Here is a 23,997-nt window from a genome sequence, read left to right as displayed (position 1 = left end):
ATTAGGTATTTCCGTTAGTTTGGCCGTCAAAATAATCGTTATCTGATGACTTGGCACACGTGGACACCACCATTAAAATGCTTAATTTTAATTTAGTATCTCAACTTTACCATATTTTTTAAGTTCATACCTCAAGCTTAATAACTTGCAAATACATAAATATTTTCTAGTTTTTATCTTAACTTCACCCCAACTTTTGACCCATCAAATCTTTATCAAAATTAGACTTGACAAACGGGTCTTGTTTTGCGGGTTTGTGTCAAACACAAACACGACACGAATTAAAACGGGTAAACACAACACGACCCCTTTAACCCGTTAAAAAATTACTATTTTTAAAACACACTTATAATTAATATATATCTTAGAATAAATCAGAAATTATAGCCTAAAAATCTAAAATTCAATCCAATCTTCTAATGGGAATCGAGACTCCAGAGATCAGTGAGAGGCTGAGAGCTTGAGAGAATCAAAGAGGGTTTCTGCCTTATGATGTCGAGATTGAGAGAGAGAGAGAGAAAGAAAGGGAGAGAGAAAGAGAGAGAGTGAGTGAGATATTCACATAGAGTGATTATGGATTTGTTGAGATCGATAGAGAAGTGAGACATAATGATTCTGGCCTAGGTTTAATGGTTTCTGGCTTTCTGCCTTCTGCTTCGCCGACTGCTCGAGTTGCAGCCTCGTAGGCCTTCGACGGCTTGAGTCGCAGGCCTTCGACGACTCGTTCTTCTTCTCCAATTTGAGCTCCAATGATAAGTTGAGAGCTTGAAGCTGACTGACTGAGAGGCTGAGAGCTTGGTACTTGTACTGAGTTCACGAGTAAGAGTGATTGTGAGATTGTGATTTGTGAGAGAAAGATAGAGAGAGATGAAAGATAAAACTTTGAACTTCAGAGAGTGAGTGTGAGTCGGGGGGGGGGGGGAGCGGCTAAATGAGTGAGTGAATGAATTAGGTTTAGCTGGAACTTTAGTTTTGTTAGGTGTCTAAAATTACTTAAATGCCCTTATTTTTAAAAGGTCTAAGAGATTTCACGGATTGGCATTGACACGACCCGTTATCCTAACGGGTTGTTATCGGATCAATACGATTTGGACACGACCCGCTAACCGCTAACCCAAACCTGCAAATTTAAGGGTTGTTCGGGGTCGTGTTAACGGGTCGTTGGGTATTTTTCCAGGTCTAACCAAAATCAACAATCTTATACTCATTTTGAAGATATGAATCTCTTCTTTGTAACCATATAAAAATAGTTCAAAAAAAAGCTATAAAACGAGAGATAAGTGGTCACAAATTAGGCTACCAAATATTGCCAATTTATTTGGAAATTTTGGCAGTTTTAAGTAGCCTACTTTGTGACCAATTATCTCGGGTTTTATAACTTTTTTTTGCATGATTTTTATATAGTTGTAAAGAGAAAATTCATAGCTTCAAAATGAGTATAAGATTGATGATTTTGGTAGAGATTTGATGAGTCAAAAGTTAAGGTGAAGTTGAGATAAAAACTGGAAAACATTTATTTATTTGTAAGTTTTTGAACTTAAGGTATAAACTTGAAAAACATGATAAATTTGAAGTACTAAATTGAAATGAAGTCTTTTAGTAGTGGGTCCGCGTGTGCCACGTCATCAGATAATTGTCTTTTTGACGGCCAGACTAACGGAAGTATCTAACTGATACGGTTTCATAGTTAAGGCACCTTAATGCAACTTTTTGAACTTGAAGTAACAAGTTAAAAAATGGTATATAATTGTAATTAATCATTTTATTTATATCAATAGTAAACAATTTTTTTGTCTCAAGATGATGTCATTATTTAATATCTTATTTTCATTTCTAGTTCGTAAAAACAATACAATAATTTTTTCTAACCATCCTACTTTTTCTTTTTGGCCATAACCAACCTACTTACTTCGATAGCTAAGATTAAACCTAACAAACTAATAAATTATAATTATCTCTTCTTCTTGATCTTAACTTTTTGTACATAAATATTCAAACCTAGCCTCACCTTACCTAATACCACTTGAACAGTTCCAATGCCCAACTGGGCTGTGGATTTGCTGGGAATGAAACTAAATTAAACACAAATAACATATTCGCTCAAAAGCTCTAAACCAAACAGAGAACCATTATACAAAGCAGATGAAGATCATAAATTAGGCAAAATCATGATTTAGTTCTGTAATTCTACAATTCCCATAAACAACTAATTTAAACTCTCTTCAAACCTAAAAGGCTAAAACAAGCATTTGACACCGAAATACTGAAGAATTAAATGGATCATGGGAAGCTATATTCTGTAATGTTTTAGGCTTATATACAACAGAAAAGCAATTATACCACTAGGTATCCCCACTCGGTTTGGCATTGTCTCTTCCATTTTGACCTCTGCTACCTCTGAGCTCGGTATAACCTGGTGCTAGCTTCGGTGGCAGCACATATTGAACATTTTCAGGAGAACCTAATGAAGGTGGGCACCGAAACTGCCTGTTAACTGAACTCGCAGCTGAAGCTGGGGGACTCAAAATATAGGTTGGTCTTCGAGCACTAGTAGGACCCTTTGTGTCCTTATCCATCTTCTGCTCAAATTGTTGGTTAGGCTGCGCCTCATCGATGTCCATTCCTCCAGCACCATTCTGAGACTCCTTTCCTGCTGTCCTTGAATCAGATGTCCCAAATGGAATCTGGGGTTGCCAGAAAGGTGTCAACACAGTGGTTTGTGAACCTCGAGAATTACCTTTACTTTCAAAGTCCTCTTTACCAAAGGCCTGAAGGTTCATGTCTAAGCCCTCGATTGGTTTGTTAAGTTTTATTTCAGGCTGCTTCTCTCTGTCCAAAGAAGCAGGTATTTCAACTAAATCAGCTTTAGGTGCTGACGAACGGCCTGAAGCAATTACAGTGGTAGGAAACGCTCTTTCTGGAGGAACAGCTGGAGTATAGTTAGATGGGAGTAAATCGTCCCAATTCTCCAAGAGCTCCTTGTAGACTTTCCGCAGAGTGACTTCAGTAAGACCAGTCACCTTACAAATCTCTGCCTGAGTTTTTCGCTTGTCTTCAAGCTGGCAGGCTAAATATATCGCAGCTGCAGAGATGCTAATGGGGTTCCTGCGAGTGCAGAAGCATTTGTTGATGACAACCTCTCCAATGTGAGTTGCCAGTTTCTACAAATAATACGAGAATCATGGTCAGACTTGATCAGGAGGAAGATTCAAGCAGTCTAATATCACATCAAAGTTCAAAACTGTCAACATAAATCACAACAGTTTAATTCACTAAATGCAACCAATTCCTGCTAGGAATGCGATTCCATAAACCTCACTCCATATATTGAAGAGATTGTAAGATTCCAATGAAGCAAATAAGAAACTCATTAGGGATATTGTGAAGGTGGTTAAGAAACTAAAACGTCATTTCCACGGTTTATATTAAAAATGTGCCACCAATTGGCTTTCAATGAAATGGAAACTGGCATATCAAAACTAGAATTTAGCAAATATTTGGTTTGACTAGTTGTTGTGAGGTAAACCCTTCCACAACTTCCATCTCTATGTCTCCTTTGGGTTCACAGTTTCCCAACTCTTAAATCATAATAATTGGATTCCCCAAGTCTTTTAGATTGCGCACATACCATGCCATATTTCTTTCCTTCAATTACCATCCAGCCATAAAACATCAAGGCTTATGCAGGCAGAGGACTCAACTTAAGTAATGCAAATTCAATGTGCAGTTCAAGTAGCAAATTTTGCGCCAAAAAGGTACCTGAGCAGATTTATTGAGTTGGAGGAGGGTGCAAAACCTCGGCATATGCACTGAGATCGAATTGCTGTTGATGGGCTGACTTAGTTGCAGGGCTTCCCCGAGTATCTTGATGTACTTGCCGATTTCCTTCTGGGGTACATTGGCTGCAATCGAAATTTCCTGCAACAAAGAAGCAAATGCCAAGTCACAGAGAAGCTCTGGGGCTAGAAAAGGATGGTCACAACACAGCAATTGTACACATCTGCTACTGAGAAACACAACAATTCGATCCTAGTAAATTACCCACTACAACACGATTACACATTTCACCAAATTTTGACAGAAAGGAAAGTTTCTGAATACTTCAATATGATGAACAACTATGAAAATGAAAATTTCTAATCAGAAATTAATTTACAATAATATATCATGAAAACCCAATTAGCAAAAAGGTGAGAAGAGAGTGAGTACCTGGAGGGTTCTGGGTTCTTGGGCCTCTCTGATGGACTGGACGAGAGCAGCAGTAGCAAGGGCTTCAACGCTGCGATTCCTCAAGCAAGTGGTGGAGCAACAGTCCCTGAAGAGCTGAAACGCGTGGTCCGAAATGTCGTAGTCCAAGCCCAAAATCGAAGCGACATCGATGATTTGCATGTAGGCCCTGAGATTGTCGACCACAACCGTGGATGAGGAAGAGGAGGAATTGGAGGAGGATTCGAGGGTGCGCTCGAGCTCGGCGAGGTGGCCGGAGAAGGAGAGGGAGGAGCGGAGGAAGAGCGGGCTGGGCTCCAGGGACCAGGTGGAGAAGGCGGTTATGAATCCCGTGGGCTCGAACGGGTCCTCATCGTCTTCGTCGTTGGGTTGTTGGGCCTGGTGGGCCGGGTGGGGGAGGTCGGAGGTGACGAGGGAGAGAGGGTTGTCTTGGGCGCGGAGGTGGAAGAGGTGGTGGAACTGAGACTGGCGCTCCTCCACCACGCGCCCGCAGGACGTGCACTCCATTATGGACCGACGGGAGCTGCTGGTGGCGCACCGACCTTGCCCTGCCAAGCAGTACGGGCACCTCATTTCTGTCTTTCTTTTGGTTCCTTGTTCACTGCGATTGCTGTTCTTGGCTCTTGCGAGTGGGCTCACGGGCCTCAGGCCGCCGCTCTCTTCTTCAGAGTTCACAGTGCTCCGTTATTCTGGTCAACTCCTATTATATATCTAATATTTTGCTCTATCTTTTTTTTTTTTTTTTTTTTTTCTAAAACAAAAAAAATTAAGCTAAACTGTTCGCCTTAATATTTGGTTTACTTATAGTTATTACTCAATCCGTTTTCTCAGTGAATTGATTTTAGGCAAATCATAAAATGAGGTTGTACACTTTCTACATGCATTCACTTTGATTTTGGAATTCTAAACTTAATTATAAAAATGAGGCTCTTAACTTTTTACATACATTCACGTTAATCTCAAAGGTCCGAGACAATCATAAAGTTGTCTCGGACAATTCCCAATCTGGTAGATCAACATAATGCACCCATGTATACATGCAATGTGATAAAAGTTGGTATAGGCAGAGACGAGATGGAATATGTGGGACGAGAGTAGATTAACTAGAAAAAGGAAAAAAAAAAAAGCAAAAGAATAAAAGTAGAAATCATTTTAAAATGTGGTAAAATAAAGTTCTGACATATGCTTGTGCATGCCATAATTATACAGGAACTTAAAGGTGAGGCTTTCGAATTTAGAAGTTTCTTTCACTTGAAAAACAAATATCATATCAAAATTCCTGCACTTTTAACTCATCTACTTGACAGGTTGTTTTAGTTTACCACCAACACGGCAGGATTGTGATTTAAAAAATTGGAACAATGAGAACCTAATTGAATACATAATTTTGCCCTATGAAAAACATGAAGAACCGAGTATGACTGCACAGTCTGCACATCACTACCACTCACAAACTCTGGGCAGCACATGTGCAGTTGTAATTGCAGGATAAAGGAGACTTGAACCATGACCTTCAACATTCTTCACATCATCAACCACCCCCTGTCGAGGTCACCGTTTCCCTACCTTTCTCTGCGTGCTTCAGAATCTTACTAAATTCCCGTGCACTCTGATAGAAAGGATAGAACTTGTTCAAAATTACAATACATAAATAAACTCCTACAGTAAGTTATAGGCATCTACGAAAAGATCTGCAGATATCAACAACCAAATAGCAAAAATTTTTAATCATCAAATCAAAAACAAGGAAATGATTTCTTAGTCAAGATCAAGACTTCTATGCCTAAATGAGTAGGTTTCATAAACAGGCCAAATTTCTGAATTTATCCCCGTCAACCACACAACTCCGTATGATTTTCGAAAGATAACATTAATTGATGCTTAAAGTAAACTATAAATACTGTATTTTTGGTACAAGGGAGGCCAAAGTGGGAGGGGGAGGTTTAAACTCTGGCCTTGGACATAGGCCATAGAGGTAAATATTCTATTACTGGAGCTATAATCCCCCACAACTATAAATAATACATATAATATATTATTTTACAAGAAAATCTGCCATTGTGGTGATTGCGGGCAGCACACAGGCATATGAAGACAATCCCAAACGAAATTTCAAAGATATAGTTTATAATAGAAATTACAAATGCATTCATCCTAGGATAGACAATATGGTTGGAGGTAGATATCAACCAAAATCCACCGATATGGAAAGATATATGATAGTTATTATGCTTTAAATTATTTAGTATTTATACAACAGAACACCGTGTGGGGAACTATTAGAAAGCATAATTTTACTTTCCAGTTCTAATTTGTCCTCTCGGAGGCTAATTGACTAACCCTATGTTGTCCTGTTTAATGCCATAGTGATATCAAGGGGTTGAAAGATCACCATAAATTCTTTACAGTTCCAAGAATTTCCTCTGTTTTTTTGGCAAAAATTCTTACCAAGAATCCCATGCACAAATATTACATAGTGCAAAAACAGAAACAGACAAAATCGGAGGACCCAAAGAAGACCCAACACAACAAACTACCCAACAAGAAAACTTTACTCAATAATCTCTACATCAATCACATTTTTTCTGCAAGAATATAAAATACTCAGATTGTGTGGAAGAGCATCACCTCAGCCCCAACATGATTTCAACAGGAAGTGGCTGAATCTCAACTTGCTACAACTAAGGAACTAATGTACAGATGTAGATCCAACTAGGGAGTTTCCAGTCTCTCACTTTTTCCAACTCAGAATAATTCCTATTGCCTCTCAGTTTCATAAGCAAAATTGGTTCAGTTAATCATCATACAAAGGGTGAAAGTTACGTATTTCTTGGCAAATAGATTTGGCCTTTGGTCAGCTGACAATACGGGGTGGCAACTAAATCTTGTTAACCCACAAGGCAATCCAAATGCCAAAAGCAAAATGGTTATTGATATTGCAAACGCAATGTGGCCACAAGTCTGGATTGTCACTTGTGATGCCCTGCACCTTATATAATGTAAAACCGAACAACGCAAAATTTGTGTTGAATCCGGACATTTACCAGGATCTCAATCAAACCAGTTGAGCATGTTTTCAAGTGTTGTAATAAACAGTAATTACAACCAGTAAAAACAGGACCATCTTCTAGATGCTAAGTTGCTAACATCGGGTAGACCTAAAGATACTTTGTAGTTTTTCTTTTTTGTCTGAAAAGACAATGAAGTTACTTTCCACTCTTACAAAATAGACTTAAAACTTCATATCCGTCGCTTAGATATCCAAATATTAACATTAGGAGGCAAATGATGGAATAGATTGCCAGGAAACGCACATTATATTAGAATATAATAGAGGCCAGAGTTCGAACTATCCCCAAAAGGAATTAAACAATCCAAGATCGATGAAAATGATAAACTAATAGAAATTGAAGCCGAGAAATGATTATGTAGCTTAAACTTAATCATCCTAGTTGAATTGATTCTAAAATCAAGCAATAACGTGCATAGCATGTGTGCATCCGATTATATATTCCTACTTAACCCCAAACTTCATACAAATGAAAACAAAGGAATGTTGCACAGTGCTGCTACATTGCTTCTAGGATAATCATCAACATGTTAAACAATGGACAATAAAACAACCCATTTCCTTAATGGACTTCCTAGTCGAAGTATCAAAATCCCAAGTTAAGTTAACCCATTGTCAATAATTAAAAGAGCAATGTAGAATGCATGCAGCTAATGAGCAGTGTAATTAAACAAACGAACACAAAGCAAGGGACAAGATCAAAAGGAGAGAATGAAATGGTGGGGTACTCACGGCAGATTGAACCGGAGGCGGATCGAGATCGACGGAGCGCACAGACATCTTAGCGATCTCGGCAATGGCGTCTTCTCGAACACCTGGGACGTCACTGGTCAATTCCTCATAGGCAGCCTCAAATGCCTCTTGCCAGAACCTGGGTAATCTGATCCGACGGCTATTAGTGTACACATCCCACATGTGCTTCACCACCTTCTCCCTCTCCTCCATTTCCTGCACAACAACAAAAACCCCCCAAATCCCCAAAAAACCCATCAAATCAGAGATCCAACTCGACCAACCCATAGAAGCAAAACCCAAAAAATAAAAAATAAAAACCCCAGAAAAGGGACTGACAAGGACGTCGAGATCGTCGTGAATAGGGGAGTCGAGGTCGTCGGAGAGACGGTTGAGGTTGCCGGCGGACCACCGGAGCGTGACGGTGCCGGTGACCATTGACCAAAACGCGAGTAGCAAAATCGCAGCCAATGCCCAGAACTTGTACCTGCCTTTCCCGAGTATTAGACTCGAATCCGAGCTCTCCTTCTTGGTGGTAATGGCCGTCGTCGTTGTCGGAAGGCCATCCTCATCCCTCATTTCTGATATTAATCACAGAGATTTTATTGAGTTTAAGCTTGAATTTAATTCGACACTATTTTTATATATATTTCTTTTTCGAATTTTCCTATTTTGGATTTTTCCTGAAAGCCCTGTGCTTGTTGTTTTTTTGTGTAATCTGAGGTGGACTCTCTCAGATTTGGAAAGGAATGAAATAAAGCGAGAGTGAGCAAGAAAGGAGAGTTTCCTTCTTTTCCTTGTTGGATTTGGTGTTACAGAGAAGAAGGGGATGGGGGTTTAAAAACATAGCGTGTGGGTCACCACATGGTATTAGATTCGATTGCGTTGACCGTTAATTGGATTTGGTTAAGATCGGCTGTGGCGGGGAAATCCTGGCCGTTGGATCTAACGAGATCTCAACTCTGTGGAAATGAAAATACGAGTCTATGTTATAAAGCCTATAACCATGTAAGTGTAAATATAGCTAATGCCATAATTTGCCATTCAATCTTAACTTGTATAAATTGCTCCTTAATCATGGCTGTGTCACTTCTCTTCCCCTTCCTCATTTTTCTTTCACATTTATTGTGGACAATAACAAAAGGAATCCAGCTATCCATCAAATAGACAACCTAACGATTAACAAATAACAATAAATGCTTTAGAAAAAAAAAATTAACAATAAATGGGAGGTAGGTGTATGTGTATAATTCGGATGTTAGTCACGAAAGCAACGTCGGTCGATCAGCGTGTTGCTTCTATAAATTAATCGATACTCGTTTACGGTCTAGATTTGAAGTTTTAAATCTTGAATGTTAGGCAATAAGAGTTATAACTTAAAATATAAACTCTAAATGATTATTTATTTTAAGGTGTAAAATTATCATGTTAAGAATATGAGAAAGACAAAAAAGAAGTTGTCATTGAAGCTTCGGAGGTTCTAGTAGTGCAAGTTCTAGACGGCCAATGAAATGTGCTTACGTTATTATACATTAGGTTATAAAATTACCATTTAGAGTTTAGATTTTAAGTTTATAATAAACATATAAATGAAATTTGCTTACTTTATTATATACACAACTCGGGACCTAAAGTAACCAAACTTCGTTTTTAATTTATAAACATAAAATTTTATGGAACCTCTAATTTGTCCTCTCAAAAAATTGAAGTAACATATAAATTCTATTTCTACTAGAATAGCCGCAATTGATCGATGAAGCCAAAAAATTAAATTTAGGAGAGTGATAAAATTTCGATCGAGATCATACACCACACCAACCATCAAATATTGACAATTGTCACAAATAACATATATATCTCTACGACCCCATATATGTTATCTTCCTCAATCAACTATCCTTAATTCTTGTTTGATGTTAGCAGGAGGCAGAAAGCTCTCCATTGTCAAACCCCAAACATTGAAATCCACCTCTTGAATTTCCCAAGTCTCCTCCATCTCCCTCTTGTGGTTGGCAGATTGCTCGCCGTATCTGAAAACCTTGACCCGCGTCTTGCCGCTATGGGCAATGTTTAATCCGTCGACATATTTGTAATCCAGTATCATAGACTCGGTGCTCGTCTCCCAGAATACATCGTCGTCTCCCTTGTTCGACATCCTCAGCAGCCTCGAGTCCTCGAATTGTACGAGGAGCCCCGAACGCTGGCTGAAGTATCCCCACACAGTGTGGTGAATTATCTCGAAGTTTGGACCACTTTGTGCCTCACGAAGTGCTGGACTTGTGTCCAGCTTGAGAATGAAACAGTCGTCATCGTTTATGATCTTCTCACCAATACACATTGCATCTGCGAATAAAAGGGCCGTGGCCCTTGGGTCCAAACCCTGCAAATATAGACCACAAATGTAATATATATAGCCCAAAAAAATAAAGAAAATGTGCAAGAATATATAGGAGTACACGTACCTGCAGAAAACGGCGCAAGGGTCTTGGAGGGCCTTGTGAGATGGGAGTTTGTTGGTTTGAGGAATGGCGCCATGAAAGCTTGCCATTGCTTCCGCAGATGACTTTGCAGCCAGACACAATAAGCTCTAAGCACCACAAGTCTGGATTCTTTTGCCAAAGCACGAACCCACCGATCTCTGCATTGCTCTTTTTCACCTCCACGCTCACATCTCCTTGGTGAAAATCCGACGTATTAATCTTAACCTGTCCGGTCACACACATGCTGTTCACCGAGTTCAATGCTGCTTGCCCTCCCGTCGCCGCCGTGTATTGTTGCACGATGTATTTGGCTGTTGAAGCTTGCTGCAGTGTAACATAATTAATATTCGATTATTGTCATTTCATATTTTCAAATAAGAGACACGGATTTGGATTATCTACTATTGTAAATATAGCCCAAAAATGTTTACTTTCTAAAAATTCGGTCATAATTTTTAAAAATTATTAACCTAATATATTTTACTGGTACCATATTGGTTAAGCTAGTATCTATCTTTCTAACAAATATGAAATTTATGTCAGACTTATATATGTAACATTAATCACCTCAATATGAATTTATTCCGAAATCAGTGGAACGTACATCATGTTAACTGAAAGGGTCAAATATTGTTAGGTCTGCCAAGAAAATTTGAGGCTACTATATATTTCTTCTCCAAAAATTCGATCAACTAAAACCTATTCAATATTCTTTCTCCATTTCACATCACTTGAGCTAAAATCTATGTGGAAAAACAATAAATCTGATTGAAACATTTTCCTTTTTTTCTTTTTTTCTTTTTATTTTGTGACTTCTTAATTCTTGACATATCAACAAAACAAAAATGATGATAGAATGTAAGAAAATATTAAGCATGACAAGGATTGATGTTTAATTCTTACAATGGAAGAATCTCTAACTGGACGATGGACAGAATGGCCCAACTGGACTTGAAGAGGGATAAGAGGAGAGCCTACAAGGTAAAGTAGAAAACGTAGCTCGTTGAATCGTCCGGCAATGACCGGCGCAGACCATTTATCGGAGGTTTGAGCCTTCATCCACGTCAACATGTTTTGAAATCGCAATTGCACATTGCTTCCCATACTTGTGAACATCTCTTCCGGTATGGGGACCTCGAGAACAGTCTCGAGGCCATCTTCTCGATCAATATTCGGACAAAGCTTCCTCATGTGTTTGTGTATGTCTCATAGAAATTAAAAAAGGAGAGAGACTTAGAGTCAAGGGCTTAATTAAACACCTTTGATCGTCATATCCTTAATTCTTAGTTCATAACTCTACCTTATGATGCATGATGAGGGAAATGAGGGGCCTATGTGGGGAAAGTGGGGATCGATGATGGATGATGAGAGGATGGGGTGGGTGTGAATTTGCCAAAGGTTCTCCTTGCTTGTAGGTGTCTTGTGGGCATGATTTATAGATCAATTTGCATTTGTTAACTTTCTATTTTAGGGGCTAGCTAGGTTGAGTTCTATTTCTTAAATTAAATTGAACAATATTACTTGCTTCTTCATCCTTGCATTCTGATCACAAGATTCAATCAAATTATTACACGTGTTTTTTATACATTTCCAAAGCACTAAAACACTAGTTCACGTATCTACTCTCTAACATGACAACGATATTATATGTATTAGTATACCCAAATGATGACTATAGCTAAATATTATATATATTAGTATACCCAAATGATGATTATTGCTAAATTATATATTAACATCTACGTAAATAAAAGTCAGTATACATACATAAATTATGTTAATAGACATATAAATAGTCCTTTCAAAAATATATACTTATAAATAGTAATGCACTACATAGATGTAAATAAAGTCAAAGGACTAGAATCAAAATTCAATATAATACCCAATTAAGTTTAATGAAAATTAGAATATCTACACATCGCTTCTTGAGTGCATTCCGACACCATTTTTAGGCCCAGTTAGAATCACGAGTACCCTTTCTGCTAAAAAGGATTTCCATCTCTGATGATGAACATAAAAGTAGAGAGATAATTAAATAAAAATTGAAACGACATATTTTTTTTAATGTATAAATAGAGAGATACATGTATGTAATTAACTAACGTACCATATTTAGTCAAATAGAATGGATAATTGGATATGATAGAGGCAACCACATGCAGCACAAGCACATGCACACTTGTTCAACTTTGTCGGGGTTACACTTCCTCCTGTACCCTCCATCGAGACCGTAGTAGGTATTATGCATGTCTCTATGTGTAATGGTCGTCGGAATATATATAATATATTATCCCATTATTACAACTTCCGAACCGGCCAATTTAGTGTTTCCCTAATGGACCGGTTAAACATTCTATTGAGGAGCTTAATTAATTGGTTAGAACAACTTGCAAAACCCATCCACTTGAACTACTTTGTTTCCAGCAACTGTTTCTAGTACCTCTATTGAAACAAAATGGTGTTATGTTCCTTCTTATCCATTGGTTATTTCTCTTCGTTCTCGTCTCTTTTTCCCTATACCAAAAGGTTGCATGTTTGAGACGATCTATACTTGAATTTTATTAATTTAACTAAGTTCTTTTAAGTTTCAACTTAATAGAAATTAAATAAATAGGATGATACTGTGATTAATTTGATCATTAATAGAACATTAATATCAATTCAGAAAATTGATATTGAATCATATTATACAATTATAAGTACTGGATCATATTTCATTATTTAATTCAGTTCAAGGAGGCGTATTTTGTTATTGACATTGAATCTTCAAATGATCTACACATTGCTTCTTAACTGCGCGCAGCCTAATATATGTACCATTAATTTCTAGAATCACTAGCTAGTACCGTTTCTGCTAAAAAGCATTTTCACCTTGTATAACTTTTGTTTTGCATGTACTCACTGGCCAAAAGGTACTAACTATCACCAGCTGCCATGAGTTAAGCTTGGGTTGTAATACTAATTATACCCTTTATCTCCCAATTCTCGATCTATTCTTCCAGTTTAATTCATAATATGACTTTTACTTCAGTTTCTTCTTCTTATTTGGCTTAGTCTCTGTTTTTTGTAAGGTTATTAAGGTTATCATGATTAAAGTAAATTTTTCATATGCAAGGACATAGACTGTATTGTTTTATTTATTTTCTTCATGGGGAGGGGGTTACTTGGGACTAGGGTTTATTTGTTATGGTCATTTTGTAACTATAGGACCTCTAATTATTTTATTAATCAGAATACATATGTATAAAAAGTAAGTAATTTAATTTGATAAACTGATTTGTATAAGGGATGTAGAAATTATTGAATAAATGTTATTAATACTATATAAACTGATTTGCCCCCTGACTTTTAGGTTTTTTCTCACTTTGTCCCCTCACATTTATTTGTATCATATAACTCCCTGAACTTTTATGTCGTGTCCCATATTGTCCGATTCCGTCAACTCTGTCTTAACTTCCGTTACAAATGCTGACGTGGCGGGGTACTCTCGTCTTTTCACCCACAGAAGACCAACATTTGCCATATTTGTGCCATGTTGTGGATTTGTAGGACCCAACACTCCATGTTGGCAATCCTTCCACATTTTAAATAATAAAAATAAAACTAAAAAATTATTAACAAAAAATAAATAAACAAAATAAACAAAAAGGCTTAATTATCGATTTACCACCCAAAATTGTAACTCATTCCCACTTTACCACCTGAAAGTTTTTTTATCCCAGATTACCACCTGTAACTTACATCCGTGTCCCATTTTACCTTGTTCCGTCAACAATTCCGTTAATGTTGACGTGGCGCGCTGGATGTGCGCCACGTGTCACATCTTTTTTGTATTTTTTGATTTTTTTGATTTTTCTATTTTTATAAACTTTGAAAATTAATTAAAAATAGCTCCGAACTTAGAAAAATACACGGAAAATTCCTACCGACTTGTCTTAACAAGTACTAATTTACTATGGGGTCAAAATGCCAATTTTCCCTCTAAAAATTTCCAAAAAATTTGGAAAATCCAAATTTATTTCTAGAAAATTAAAATGCTCTAGACTCTTTGAAAATTCATAGAATAATCTCCCGAACTCCAAAAAATATGAGGTCTGCACCGTTAGTCTTCTAAAAACTAACAATACCTTTCTTGTGAACACTTGCTACCCAAAAAACCTCTCGGTCTTAGAGAAAAATAAAATTCTCTATAAAATAAATTTTAGAAAAATTCTAAAATTTCTGTAAAGTCTCGAAATAATTCTCTAAAACAAGCTTTTGGTAATTTTTCAAAATATTTTTGAGAATTTGTAAAAGAGTTTACGAAAATTCTAGAATTTTTTCTAGAATTTATTTAATAGAGGAAAGTTTATTTTAATTTTTTAGAAATAAATTTGAACTTTCTAATTTTTTTGAAAATTTTTAGAGGGCAAATTGGTAATTTAACCTTATAGTAAATTAGTGCTAGTCAAGACGAGTCCGTAGGAAATTTTTTTGTATTTTTCTGAGTTCGGAACTATTTTTAATTAATTTTCAAAAGTTTATAAAAATAAAAAAATAAAAAAATGCGAAAAAATAAAAAAAAAAGATGTGACACGTGGCGCACATCTAGCGCGCCACGTCAGCATTAACGGCCAGATCGTCAGCATTAACGGAATTGTTGACGGAACAAGGTAAAATGGGACACGGATGTAAGTTACAGGTGGTAATCTGGGACAAAAAAACTTTCAGGTGGTAAAGTGGGAATGAGTTACAGTTTTGGGTGGTAAATCGATAATTAAGCCTAAACAAAAAATCATCAAAACACATCCACCCTTCTCTTGCTTCCCTTCCACCACCGACAGCAACCCACCACCACCATCTTCACCCTCCCTCCCTCCCCCATCAGCCGGACCACCATCCTCGTTAGCCACGCACCTCCTCCCATTTCTTTCCTTCTTTCTCTCTCCCCCTCTCTCTCTCTTTCTCTCTCTCTCTCTCTCTCTCTCTCCTCATCCCCCCCTCTGTTCTCATCTCGATCTCTGCTCTGCATCTTGATGATTCAAATCATCAAATGCTCATTAGATTTCTTCACCAAATGCTCACTGGTTAATGAGCATTTTTTGGTTCTTTTTCTGGGTTATCATGCTCAAATCACCAAAACCATCAATCCACCTAAACCCCAATCAAATCACCAAAACCCCAATCAAAATTATAGCTCCAAAACCACCATAGAACCAAATTTTGACCACTAAATAGAATCCATCAATTTGATCCCAATTGACAAATAAAAATTTAAAACTTAAAATTTAAACAAAAAATGAAAAGTAAAATACAAAACAGATAGATGCGAGGGCGCAGGGTGCAAAACCCAGTCAACGTGCGAAGCCAGAATACCATGGCTGCCACCGTGCCACACCAAATCAAGGTCCAACCCGACCCGATTCCATCGAGGAAGAGAGAGAAAGAGATAGGGAGGAGAGGGAAAGATAGAAAAAAAGAATGAGAAGGAGAGAGAACGAGAGGGGCTGGGGTGGGGGGTGAGGTGGATTGGGGCTGGGGCTGTGTTGGAGGGGAAGGGGATGGGTTGGGTGGGGGAGGGTGTGGGGGAAGGGTTTGGTCGACATATACAGTGGGTGGGGGGAGGGCATTGGGTTTTTTTTAAATTTATATTTAATTAAATTTTGAGATTTTATATTTAAAATATTATTCTAATTTTAAGTTTTATTATTTTATTAATTTAAATATAATTTGAACTATATTTTATGACTGAAAAGACAATATTATCCCGCCACGTCATCATTTGTAATGGAAGTTAAGACGGAGTTGACGGAATCGGATAATGTGGGACACGACATAAAAATTCAAGGGGATATATGAAACAAATAAATGTAAAGGGGCAAAGTGAAAAAAAACTTAAAAGTCAGGGAGCAAATGTGCTAATAAGCCTATTATAAAATGTGGATTGGTTACACCACTTTACAGTTATACACAATAATATAATATGTGAATGTTATTAATACTATATATAAACTCATCACCCATCCCATATTATAATAAGTGAATTTGTGAGATGTCACGTGGTGATGTTACGATTATACGCAATTATTTTTTCATTCCAAAGTGTCTTCATTATAAGGCACTAGAATATTGTGCCTTAATGACATGAATAACCATGCCAGTTGAATAATATTGCTAAATTTATCGATATGGATCGAGGTCAACCCAATTAGGCGATATATAGCCGCTAACAAAGTCCAGTTTGTGAAAACTGATTTATTAATTAAAATCATAAATTTGGAACAAGCTCTTCATTTTAGTTCCTCTCGATACAAGGGAAACATACTTAGCTCAACAAATCTTAGTTAGAAATCAATGGAATCAAGAGTTTGAAAAGACTGCGCCGTTCAATCTTGAAAACTAATTGGGACTGAAATTAAAAATAAATAAACAGAAAGTTATAGCAATCCATGTATTGGCCAGTCGGGAGTTGTAACAATGGGATATAACCACAGAAAACACAACTCGTTCGAAGAGCTATATTGTATATAGTCCGACGAGAATTACATAGCTAGCTACAAATATACACTCTTACACACGTAGAGACATGCAGAATAAACCTACTATAGTCTCGATGGAGATGGAGAAGAAGATGGAGAGCACGGGAGGAAGTGAAACTCCGACGAAGCTGAACAAGTGTGCATGTGCTTGTGTTGCGGTTGCATCTGTCATAAACATGATTTTTGGCTACTGTAGGTTACATACATGATCTTTCTCTCTATTTATATATTTTTTGTCTAAAACATTCGTGCATGGTTTCAAATATTCATTTAATTATCTTTCTATTCTGTGTTACTACGCGCACATCAGATGTTGGTGTTATGAGTGGAGCCTTAATTTTCATAAAAGAAGATCTTAAAATCAGCGAAGTACAAGTGGCAGTACTCGGCGGAATACAAAACCTCTGCTCTCTACTGGGAGCCATGGCTGCCGGAAAAACCTCGGATTGCATTGGTCGTCGTTACACTATCATGTTGGCCTCCATCATTTTCATGTCAGGATCAATCCTAATGGGCTACGGCCCAAACTACGCGGTCCTAATCACTGGCAAGTGCATTGCTGGCGTAGCTGTGGGTTTTGCCGCCAGCACCATACCCGTTTACTCGGCAGAGATTTCATCCCCTACATCCCGAGGCTCTCTCACCTCTCTACCAGGGCTTTGCTTAAATATTGGACTCTTACTTGGCTTTGTATCAAATTATTTCTTCGGAAAACTTGCTTTGGAACTTGGCTGGAGACTAATGTTGGGAATTGCAGCAGTCCCTTCACTTGCCTTGGCTATAGGAATACTCAAAATGCCCGAGTCCCCGAGATGGTTGGTAATGAAGGGTCGTTTCGAAGAAGCTAAGAAAGTCTTGTCATTAGTATCCAACACCAAGGAAGAAGCGGAATCTCGTTTCCGCGATATTAAAATGGCGGCGGCAGGAATCAATGCAGTGAACAAGGATGGCATTGGCAGCAGCAAAGGGGTTTGGAAAGAACTAATTGTGAAGCCGACTCCTGCAGTTCGTCGCATTCTATTAGCCGCGATTGGATTACATTTTTTCATGATGAGCACCGGGATACAGGTGGTTGTGTTGTATGGGCCAAGAATCTTTAAGAAAGCTGGGGTGACTAGTAAAGACAATCTCATGCTTGCCAATGTTGGGATGGGGATCACAAAGATATGTTTTGCATTGCTGGCCACAGTTTTGCTTGACAAGGTTGGGAGGAGGAAACTCTTGTTGACAAGCGTTGGGGGCATGTTTTTAGGTCTAACAGGGTTAGGGTTTTGTTTGACCATGGTAGAGCAGTCCACAGAGAAACTCTATTGGCCACTCTGCTTTAGCTTTGTGGCAGTGTATGTGTATTTGGCTTCCTTCTCACTTGGGCTTGGGCCCTGCTCATGGGTTTATACCGCTGAGATTTTCCCTTTGAAGTTGAGGGCACAAGGAGCTAGTATTGCTGGGGCAGTCAACAATATTACTAGTGCTACAATTTCAATGAGTTTCATATCAATTTATGAGGCAATTACAATAGGAGGAACCTTCTTTATGTTTGCAGGCATATCTGTGGTTGCATGGTTGTTTGTCTTTTGCTTCTTGCCAGAGACCAAGGGGACAACTTTGGAAGATATTGAAATGCTTTTCACCAGAAAGGTTGCTCCTGATTCTACAAATGGTGTTTAGAATAGTATAATATGAGATTGTTGTACTATTCAATACTTAAATTGTGTGTCCTCAGTTTCATTTTGTTGCAATAACCAAAATGCTCTGTCTTATTCATTACTTATTCTGAAGTAGCTCTCTGTCTCAATGCATCTCTGTATGTCTTGATGATCTCTTAGAAGCCCTCTGTGTCTCAATGCATCTTCTTCAATTTTGTTTTCTCTTTCTTTTTCTTTCTATCTCGATGATCTCTTCATGAGCAGTTCTGGATCATGTGCGTCAAAGCCAGAGGTCAGATCTATGAGTCATGCTAGGGTGCCTAGCTTAGTTACGTCACTTCAACTTTTTATAATATTGGTGTGATTAATACCACAAGATTTTCTACACATGAAATGCTCAAACTTTAGATTTTCATAATTAACTTACTTTAAAGATTAAATTTACCACGATTTTTACCTGATTTGATAAACGTACAGAAAAAAATAGAGTTACACGCGATGTACAATAATTCTTCTTGTAACAAATACCAAAAGACTGCATGTTTGGATCGTTTTATAACAAACAAGTTGTTTTGGCCTTAAATTTACCTATGCCACGTGGATAGCTACGAATTAAGTTGCCACGTGGATCAAAGGATTTGCGGGTGTGCCACCACTGCGTGGGTGGACAAACAGTATTCCGGCCTAAGTCCTAAAAACGCGGCATAAGAAGTTGATTAGACGATTGTGGGCCGAGGTATGGGTAGTAACTCTCGGTCGAGGTTCTTTTTCTGCCTAGTCTAGTGCTAAGACTTCACCCGGAAGTGTTTATGACAACTCTATGCTTGAACCAAATGAGGTTGATACAGGGCTTAGAGTATTTTGATCTAAATAAAAACAAGGGAAACTTAGAGTACATTTCATTTTATGAGTCTTTCTTAGATTAAGACCGGTAGTGATTTAGAATTTTTAATGAAGTCTTTTTATTTTTCTTCTTTAACGGCTTTTATGTTAGGTTTTAACTCCGAAATTTTGGACTCCGCCCAAAATCCTGGAGTTAAAACCTAACATGCAGCCTCTATAAAGTCCACTTTACACCCTAGGAGGGGCAATACCCTTCAAATCGGGGGAAGACTTTATTATAAATTAAAAGAATTTTCTTATAAATTAAAAGAATTTTCTTATAAATTAAAAGGACTTTTTTATGAATTTAAAATTTTTTTTTTATAAATTAAAAAACTTTATCATGAATTAAAAGGATTTTCATATAAATTTTAAAACACTCCCGGTCTCCATCTAAAAACTATTTTTCTAAAAGACCCAAACCTAATTATCCATAAAAACAATACACTTTGAAGAGGAAAATAAGCACAATATAATCAGAATGTGATTGGTAGTTCGTACCAAGAATCTAACCATGCTTTCAACCCTTGATCAAGTCATATTAACCAATGGTAGTTGGGCATTGGAACTGTTCAAGTGGTATTAGGCAGGGACCGTAAGGTGATGCTAGGTTTGAATATTTATGTAAAAAAGTTAAGATCAAGAAGAAGAGATAATTCTAATTTTAGTTCGTTAGGTTTAGAGCTTATTTGACAATATTTTTAGAAGCCTTAAAAGTACTTTCAAATAGTCAAAAACTCAAAAGCACTTTTGTTTTTGTTTAACAAAAAAAAAAAAAAAAAACGTTTTTGGGTTATAAAAATACTTGGAAGCGCTTTTTGGAGAAACACCTATTAGGTGCTTCCTCAATAAGCCCTTCCAAGTACATTCACAAAAAGTACTTAAATTTTTTTCTAAAAAATTTATGCTTTTCTAATAAAAGTGTTTTTTGTGAAAGCACTACTAAATAAAAACGATTTATACAGAAATACTCTCAAATAAGTTCTTAATTTTAGCTATTAAAGTAAGTAAGTTGGTTATGGCAAAAAAGAAACGGTAGGATGGTTAGAAAAAATTATTGTATTGTTTACGAACTAGAAATGAAAATAAGATATTAAATAATGACGTCATCATGAGAAAAAAAATTGTTTACTATTTATATTAACAATAAAATAAACTGAAAAACAAAAATAATTAGTGAACCAACGCAACAAAACGAGCAAGGAAAGCATCTCGTTATATCCAACTCCGACAAGCTACGCTAATTGTCGGCATATCTCTAAGAACCCATACAAACATAATGGCGAGGCCAAGACTCGTCTCTCTCCCCCATACAAACAAACACATCAAACTGGAATCCTAACCGTCCAATTCGTCCACGTCAGCGATCCGTGCCTTCTCAATTACGGCCCACAAGCCTCCAATAATTCTCATAGGCTTAGACCATACGGGTAGGTTCAGCCCCCCCGAACGACTTAGCGAAGACCTACGAGCCCCCTCTAGTCGACTCACCCACTCATGACTCACCCACTGACCCACTCACCCAATACGAATAGAAGAGAGAAAGAGAGAGAGAAAGATAAGTGTTTTGCAATTTATATTTATTGCAATTTGCAAGAGAGTGTTTTGTTGCATGCGCAGCAGCAAATTGCATTGCAGGTAGAGTGAAATCTCAACTTTCTCTTAAATGTCTTATGGACAGGTTGCTCTCACTGCTTTCAAAATGTTTGGAACTAAATACTGTCGAATTTAATCTGATTCTTACTTCTTGTTTAAATTATGTTGGTTTGCTTTAATGTTTGTTTCTTTTGCAGAGGTTCATGTTGTTGCAACAGCCTGGCCCTGTGGCCACCAAGGTTTTATGTTTAACTCAAGTAGTTCCTGTGGATGAGCTTAGGGATGATGATGCGTATGAAGATATTTTGTTGGATATGAAACAAGAAGGCGGAAAGTTTGGTAAATCACCATCATTTAATTGTTAATTTCACTCTTACTAGTCTGTTTCAGTTAACATACAAAGTTTAATGTGGTATTGATTTTTTTTTTTTTCTTCTTTTTGTCTATTTTTATGATTTATTTGAATTCACTGATTTGCAGGTGCATTAGTGAATGTCATCATCCCACGTCCAAGACCAGATGGTGAACCATCACCTGGAGCTAGTACTTGGGAAGGTTTGTTTCAGTTCTACTTATTAATAATAATCTGATTTACGAGTTTGTCTATAGCACGGACACTGTATGGCATACATTCGGATCCAATAGTTCAAAAATCTATAACATACCCGAATATAGAAAAGTGAATCCGTCAAAATTCAAGGGTAAAAAATGTGTTTGTATGCCATATGTGTTTGTACCAGAGATTTTTTTTTTTTTCCTGATTTATACTTGCTGAAAATAATCTATGTTCTCAGGTGTTTCTGGAGTACGCAGATGTTGATGCTTCTACAAAAGCCCTTGCAGGGTTGAATGGCAGGAAATTTGGTGGTAATCAGGTAGTCGTAGTGTATTATCCTGAAGACAAGTTTGCGCAGGGCGACTACGAGGGGTAGTTGTGTAGTTGTTTGTCATATAGATTCAGATTTTTAAATTATAGATCTTTGAGTGTTCTACGTACATTAATGAATGTGTTGCTTTTCAATTAGCTAGTGAGTGTTCTACGCCTCTTCCATTGGCAAGAATGACTGGTGAACCGTGACAACAAGTCACGAGCCTCTCAATTCCAATAGCTGCCATGAGCTCCGTCTCAGCAGCATAATGCACCATATCCTCATATATAAACCTGTGCGGGCTTTACAAATCCCATTGAACACAACACCACTTCATTCCGACCCTTTAAAATGGCCCAGAGAATATAACCAAACAAAGTCAATTCATCCTTCACCAAAGTAGATTGAACTAGAGCAAGCAATCAAAAATACAACCCGAGCGAAACACCACCACACTCGACTTAACATTCGACGAACACCACACCTCTCTTGCACGGGGACATGCCAACAAGGCATGCAGTACCGTCTCCGCCTCCAGCCCACATCAATACCTCCCTCTTATTAATAACGATTTTTTTTTTTCGTGACTAGTAGGGCTAATTGATGATAATGGAAAAAACTTAATTACACCCGTGGCATACAACTTGTGTCTCATATATATAGAGTTATTTATATTTACATCTCCTGAGATTTATCATATTTTACTTACACTTCATGTGGTTTCAAAAATTACACATACACTCCTTACTGTTGTATATACTCTACAGTGAGACGAAAAATGATGAAAAAGTATGTAAAAATGCATGCTAAGGGGTGGAATGACCTTATAAGATTACTCAAGGTGTAAGGTCATGGAATAGCTACTGTTCAGTAAGGGTGTGCATGGTTTGAAAAACCAAACCACAAAGAAATAACCGTAACCAAATTAACATTTTCAAAATGGCTAATTCGAGAACCAAAACCAAACCAAGTCTAGCCTAATCCAATTGGTTTGGTTAACCGTGAATATTGGTTTGGATGGTTTGATTATCCGAAAACCAGATAACAACTGAACCAAAATATTAAACCTAACTTTGTGAGGTTTTTGGATAATGGCCCATTTTACAAGTCTAATTTGGCTAGCTAAAGACTCATTTTGCACACTTCATATAGCTATATAAAGGCCAATTTTGAAAATCTAAGCACTTTTTCATAAATCCAAATACAAGTTCTAACAAATTATAATACAAATAAACAAAGTGATAAGTTCTAACCAGTTACACAACATAAAAAATAGAATGAACAGCCAGCAGAATGAACAAGTGACAAGTTCTTACCCTTCTCTAGTCCTATTAAAATACAATACTACAAGAATGAAAGACTAAATTAAACCCTAAAAATGCATCAGCCAGCAGCAGGTAGTAAATGAAATTACAAACATATATAAACTATAATAGGGAATTTGGTTTACTCTATATATAATAGGTATTAAAATGCAACAGTTTTGAAACCTCAGGGGGTGTATGTGTAATTATTGAAACCCCATGGGGTGTATGTGAAAAGACGATAAACCTCAGGGGGTGTAAATGTAATTAACTCATAAAATAAGTAATATATATTATCAGTGGTGGTTCGGTTTGGTTAAAATCGAAAATTTCAATATTGAAAACCAAAATCAACAAAGTTCGGATTGGTTTGGTTTAATATCCGAAAATAAAAATAAAATAAAAAAGATCAAACCAAACCGATCCATTCGGTTCAGTTCGGTTCAAAACTCGATTTTTCAGTATTTTTGTCCACCCCTACTTTTCAGAACTTGCTCCCTCATGTGATGTCATGAAAACCCTTTTTGTCAGTTTATTAACTCCGGCCCATATTGTTGAATGTAGGGCTGGGTAAAAATACCGAAATACCGAAAAATACAGATACCGATACCGAAAAATATCGAAAAATACCGATACCGAAAATACCGATAAATTCGGTAACGGTATTGGT

The 23,997-nt window shown here is 37.2% G+C and overlaps 4 protein-coding genes and 1 pseudogene across 5 annotated transcripts; 2 read left to right on the top strand and 3 right to left on the bottom strand.

Moving 5' to 3' along the window:
• Positions 1 to 2,136: 2,136 nt before the first annotated feature.
• On the bottom strand, positions 2,137 to 5,164 carry PBRP (plant-specific TFIIB-related protein). The gene is made up of 3 exons (XM_086244421.1): positions 4,210 to 5,164; positions 3,760 to 3,918; positions 2,137 to 3,161 (listed from the first exon to the last, which is right to left on the bottom strand). The coding sequence occupies exons 1-3, from the start codon at positions 4,798 to 4,800 to the stop codon at positions 2,343 to 2,345; spliced, it is 1,569 nt and encodes a 522-aa protein (XP_086100547.1). The 5' UTR covers positions 4,801 to 5,164; the 3' UTR covers positions 2,137 to 2,342.
• A 241-nt stretch (positions 5,165 to 5,405) lies between these two features.
• LOC147284645 (uncharacterized) lies at positions 5,406 to 8,884 on the bottom strand. The gene is made up of 3 exons (XM_086243126.1): positions 8,369 to 8,884; positions 8,030 to 8,245; positions 5,406 to 5,836 (listed from the first exon to the last, which is right to left on the bottom strand). Exons 1-3 carry the CDS (start codon positions 8,606 to 8,608, stop codon positions 5,759 to 5,761), a joined length of 534 nt encoding a protein of 177 aa, XP_086099252.1. The 5' UTR covers positions 8,609 to 8,884; the 3' UTR covers positions 5,406 to 5,758.
• A 1,030-nt stretch (positions 8,885 to 9,914) lies between these two features.
• LOC147284644 (spindle assembly abnormal protein (DUF620)) lies at positions 9,915 to 11,700 on the bottom strand. The gene is made up of 3 exons (XM_086245718.1): positions 11,413 to 11,700; positions 10,492 to 10,833; positions 9,915 to 10,409 (listed from the first exon to the last, which is right to left on the bottom strand). The coding sequence occupies exons 1-3, from the start codon at positions 11,698 to 11,700 to the stop codon at positions 9,915 to 9,917; spliced, it is 1,125 nt and encodes a 374-aa protein (XP_086101844.1).
• Positions 11,701 to 17,122: 5,422 nt separating this feature from the next.
• On the top strand, positions 17,123 to 18,698 carry LOC147284643 (putative polyol transporter 6 pseudogene; annotated as a pseudogene).
• Positions 18,699 to 21,023: 2,325 nt separating this feature from the next.
• On the top strand, positions 21,024 to 22,178 carry LOC147284642 (RNA-binding (RRM/RBD/RNP motifs) family protein). Of its 2 annotated transcripts, none has more exons than XM_086243127.1 (4): positions 21,024 to 21,196; positions 21,352 to 21,493; positions 21,635 to 21,709; positions 21,949 to 22,178. In XM_086243127.1, exons 1-4 carry the CDS (start codon positions 21,056 to 21,058, stop codon positions 21,972 to 21,974), a joined length of 384 nt encoding a protein of 127 aa, XP_086099253.1. In that variant the 5' UTR covers positions 21,024 to 21,055; the 3' UTR covers positions 21,975 to 22,178. The 2 variants fall into 2 exon arrangements, with proteins under 2 accessions (XP_086099253.1, XP_086099254.1); XM_086243128.1 differs by having other exon boundaries at positions 21,181 to 21,239.
• Positions 22,179 to 23,997: the final 1,819 nt, after the last annotated feature.

The sequence above is a fragment of the Dryas octopetala genome, chromosome 5 (genome assembly GCF_963921425.1).
Source record: "Dryas octopetala chromosome 5, drDryOcto1.1, whole genome shotgun sequence".
Lineage (NCBI taxonomy): Eukaryota > Viridiplantae > Streptophyta > Magnoliopsida > Rosales > Rosaceae > Dryas > Dryas octopetala.
The sequence above is the reverse complement of the archived record's forward strand: the minus strand, read 5'-3'. Positions and strand labels throughout refer to the sequence as shown.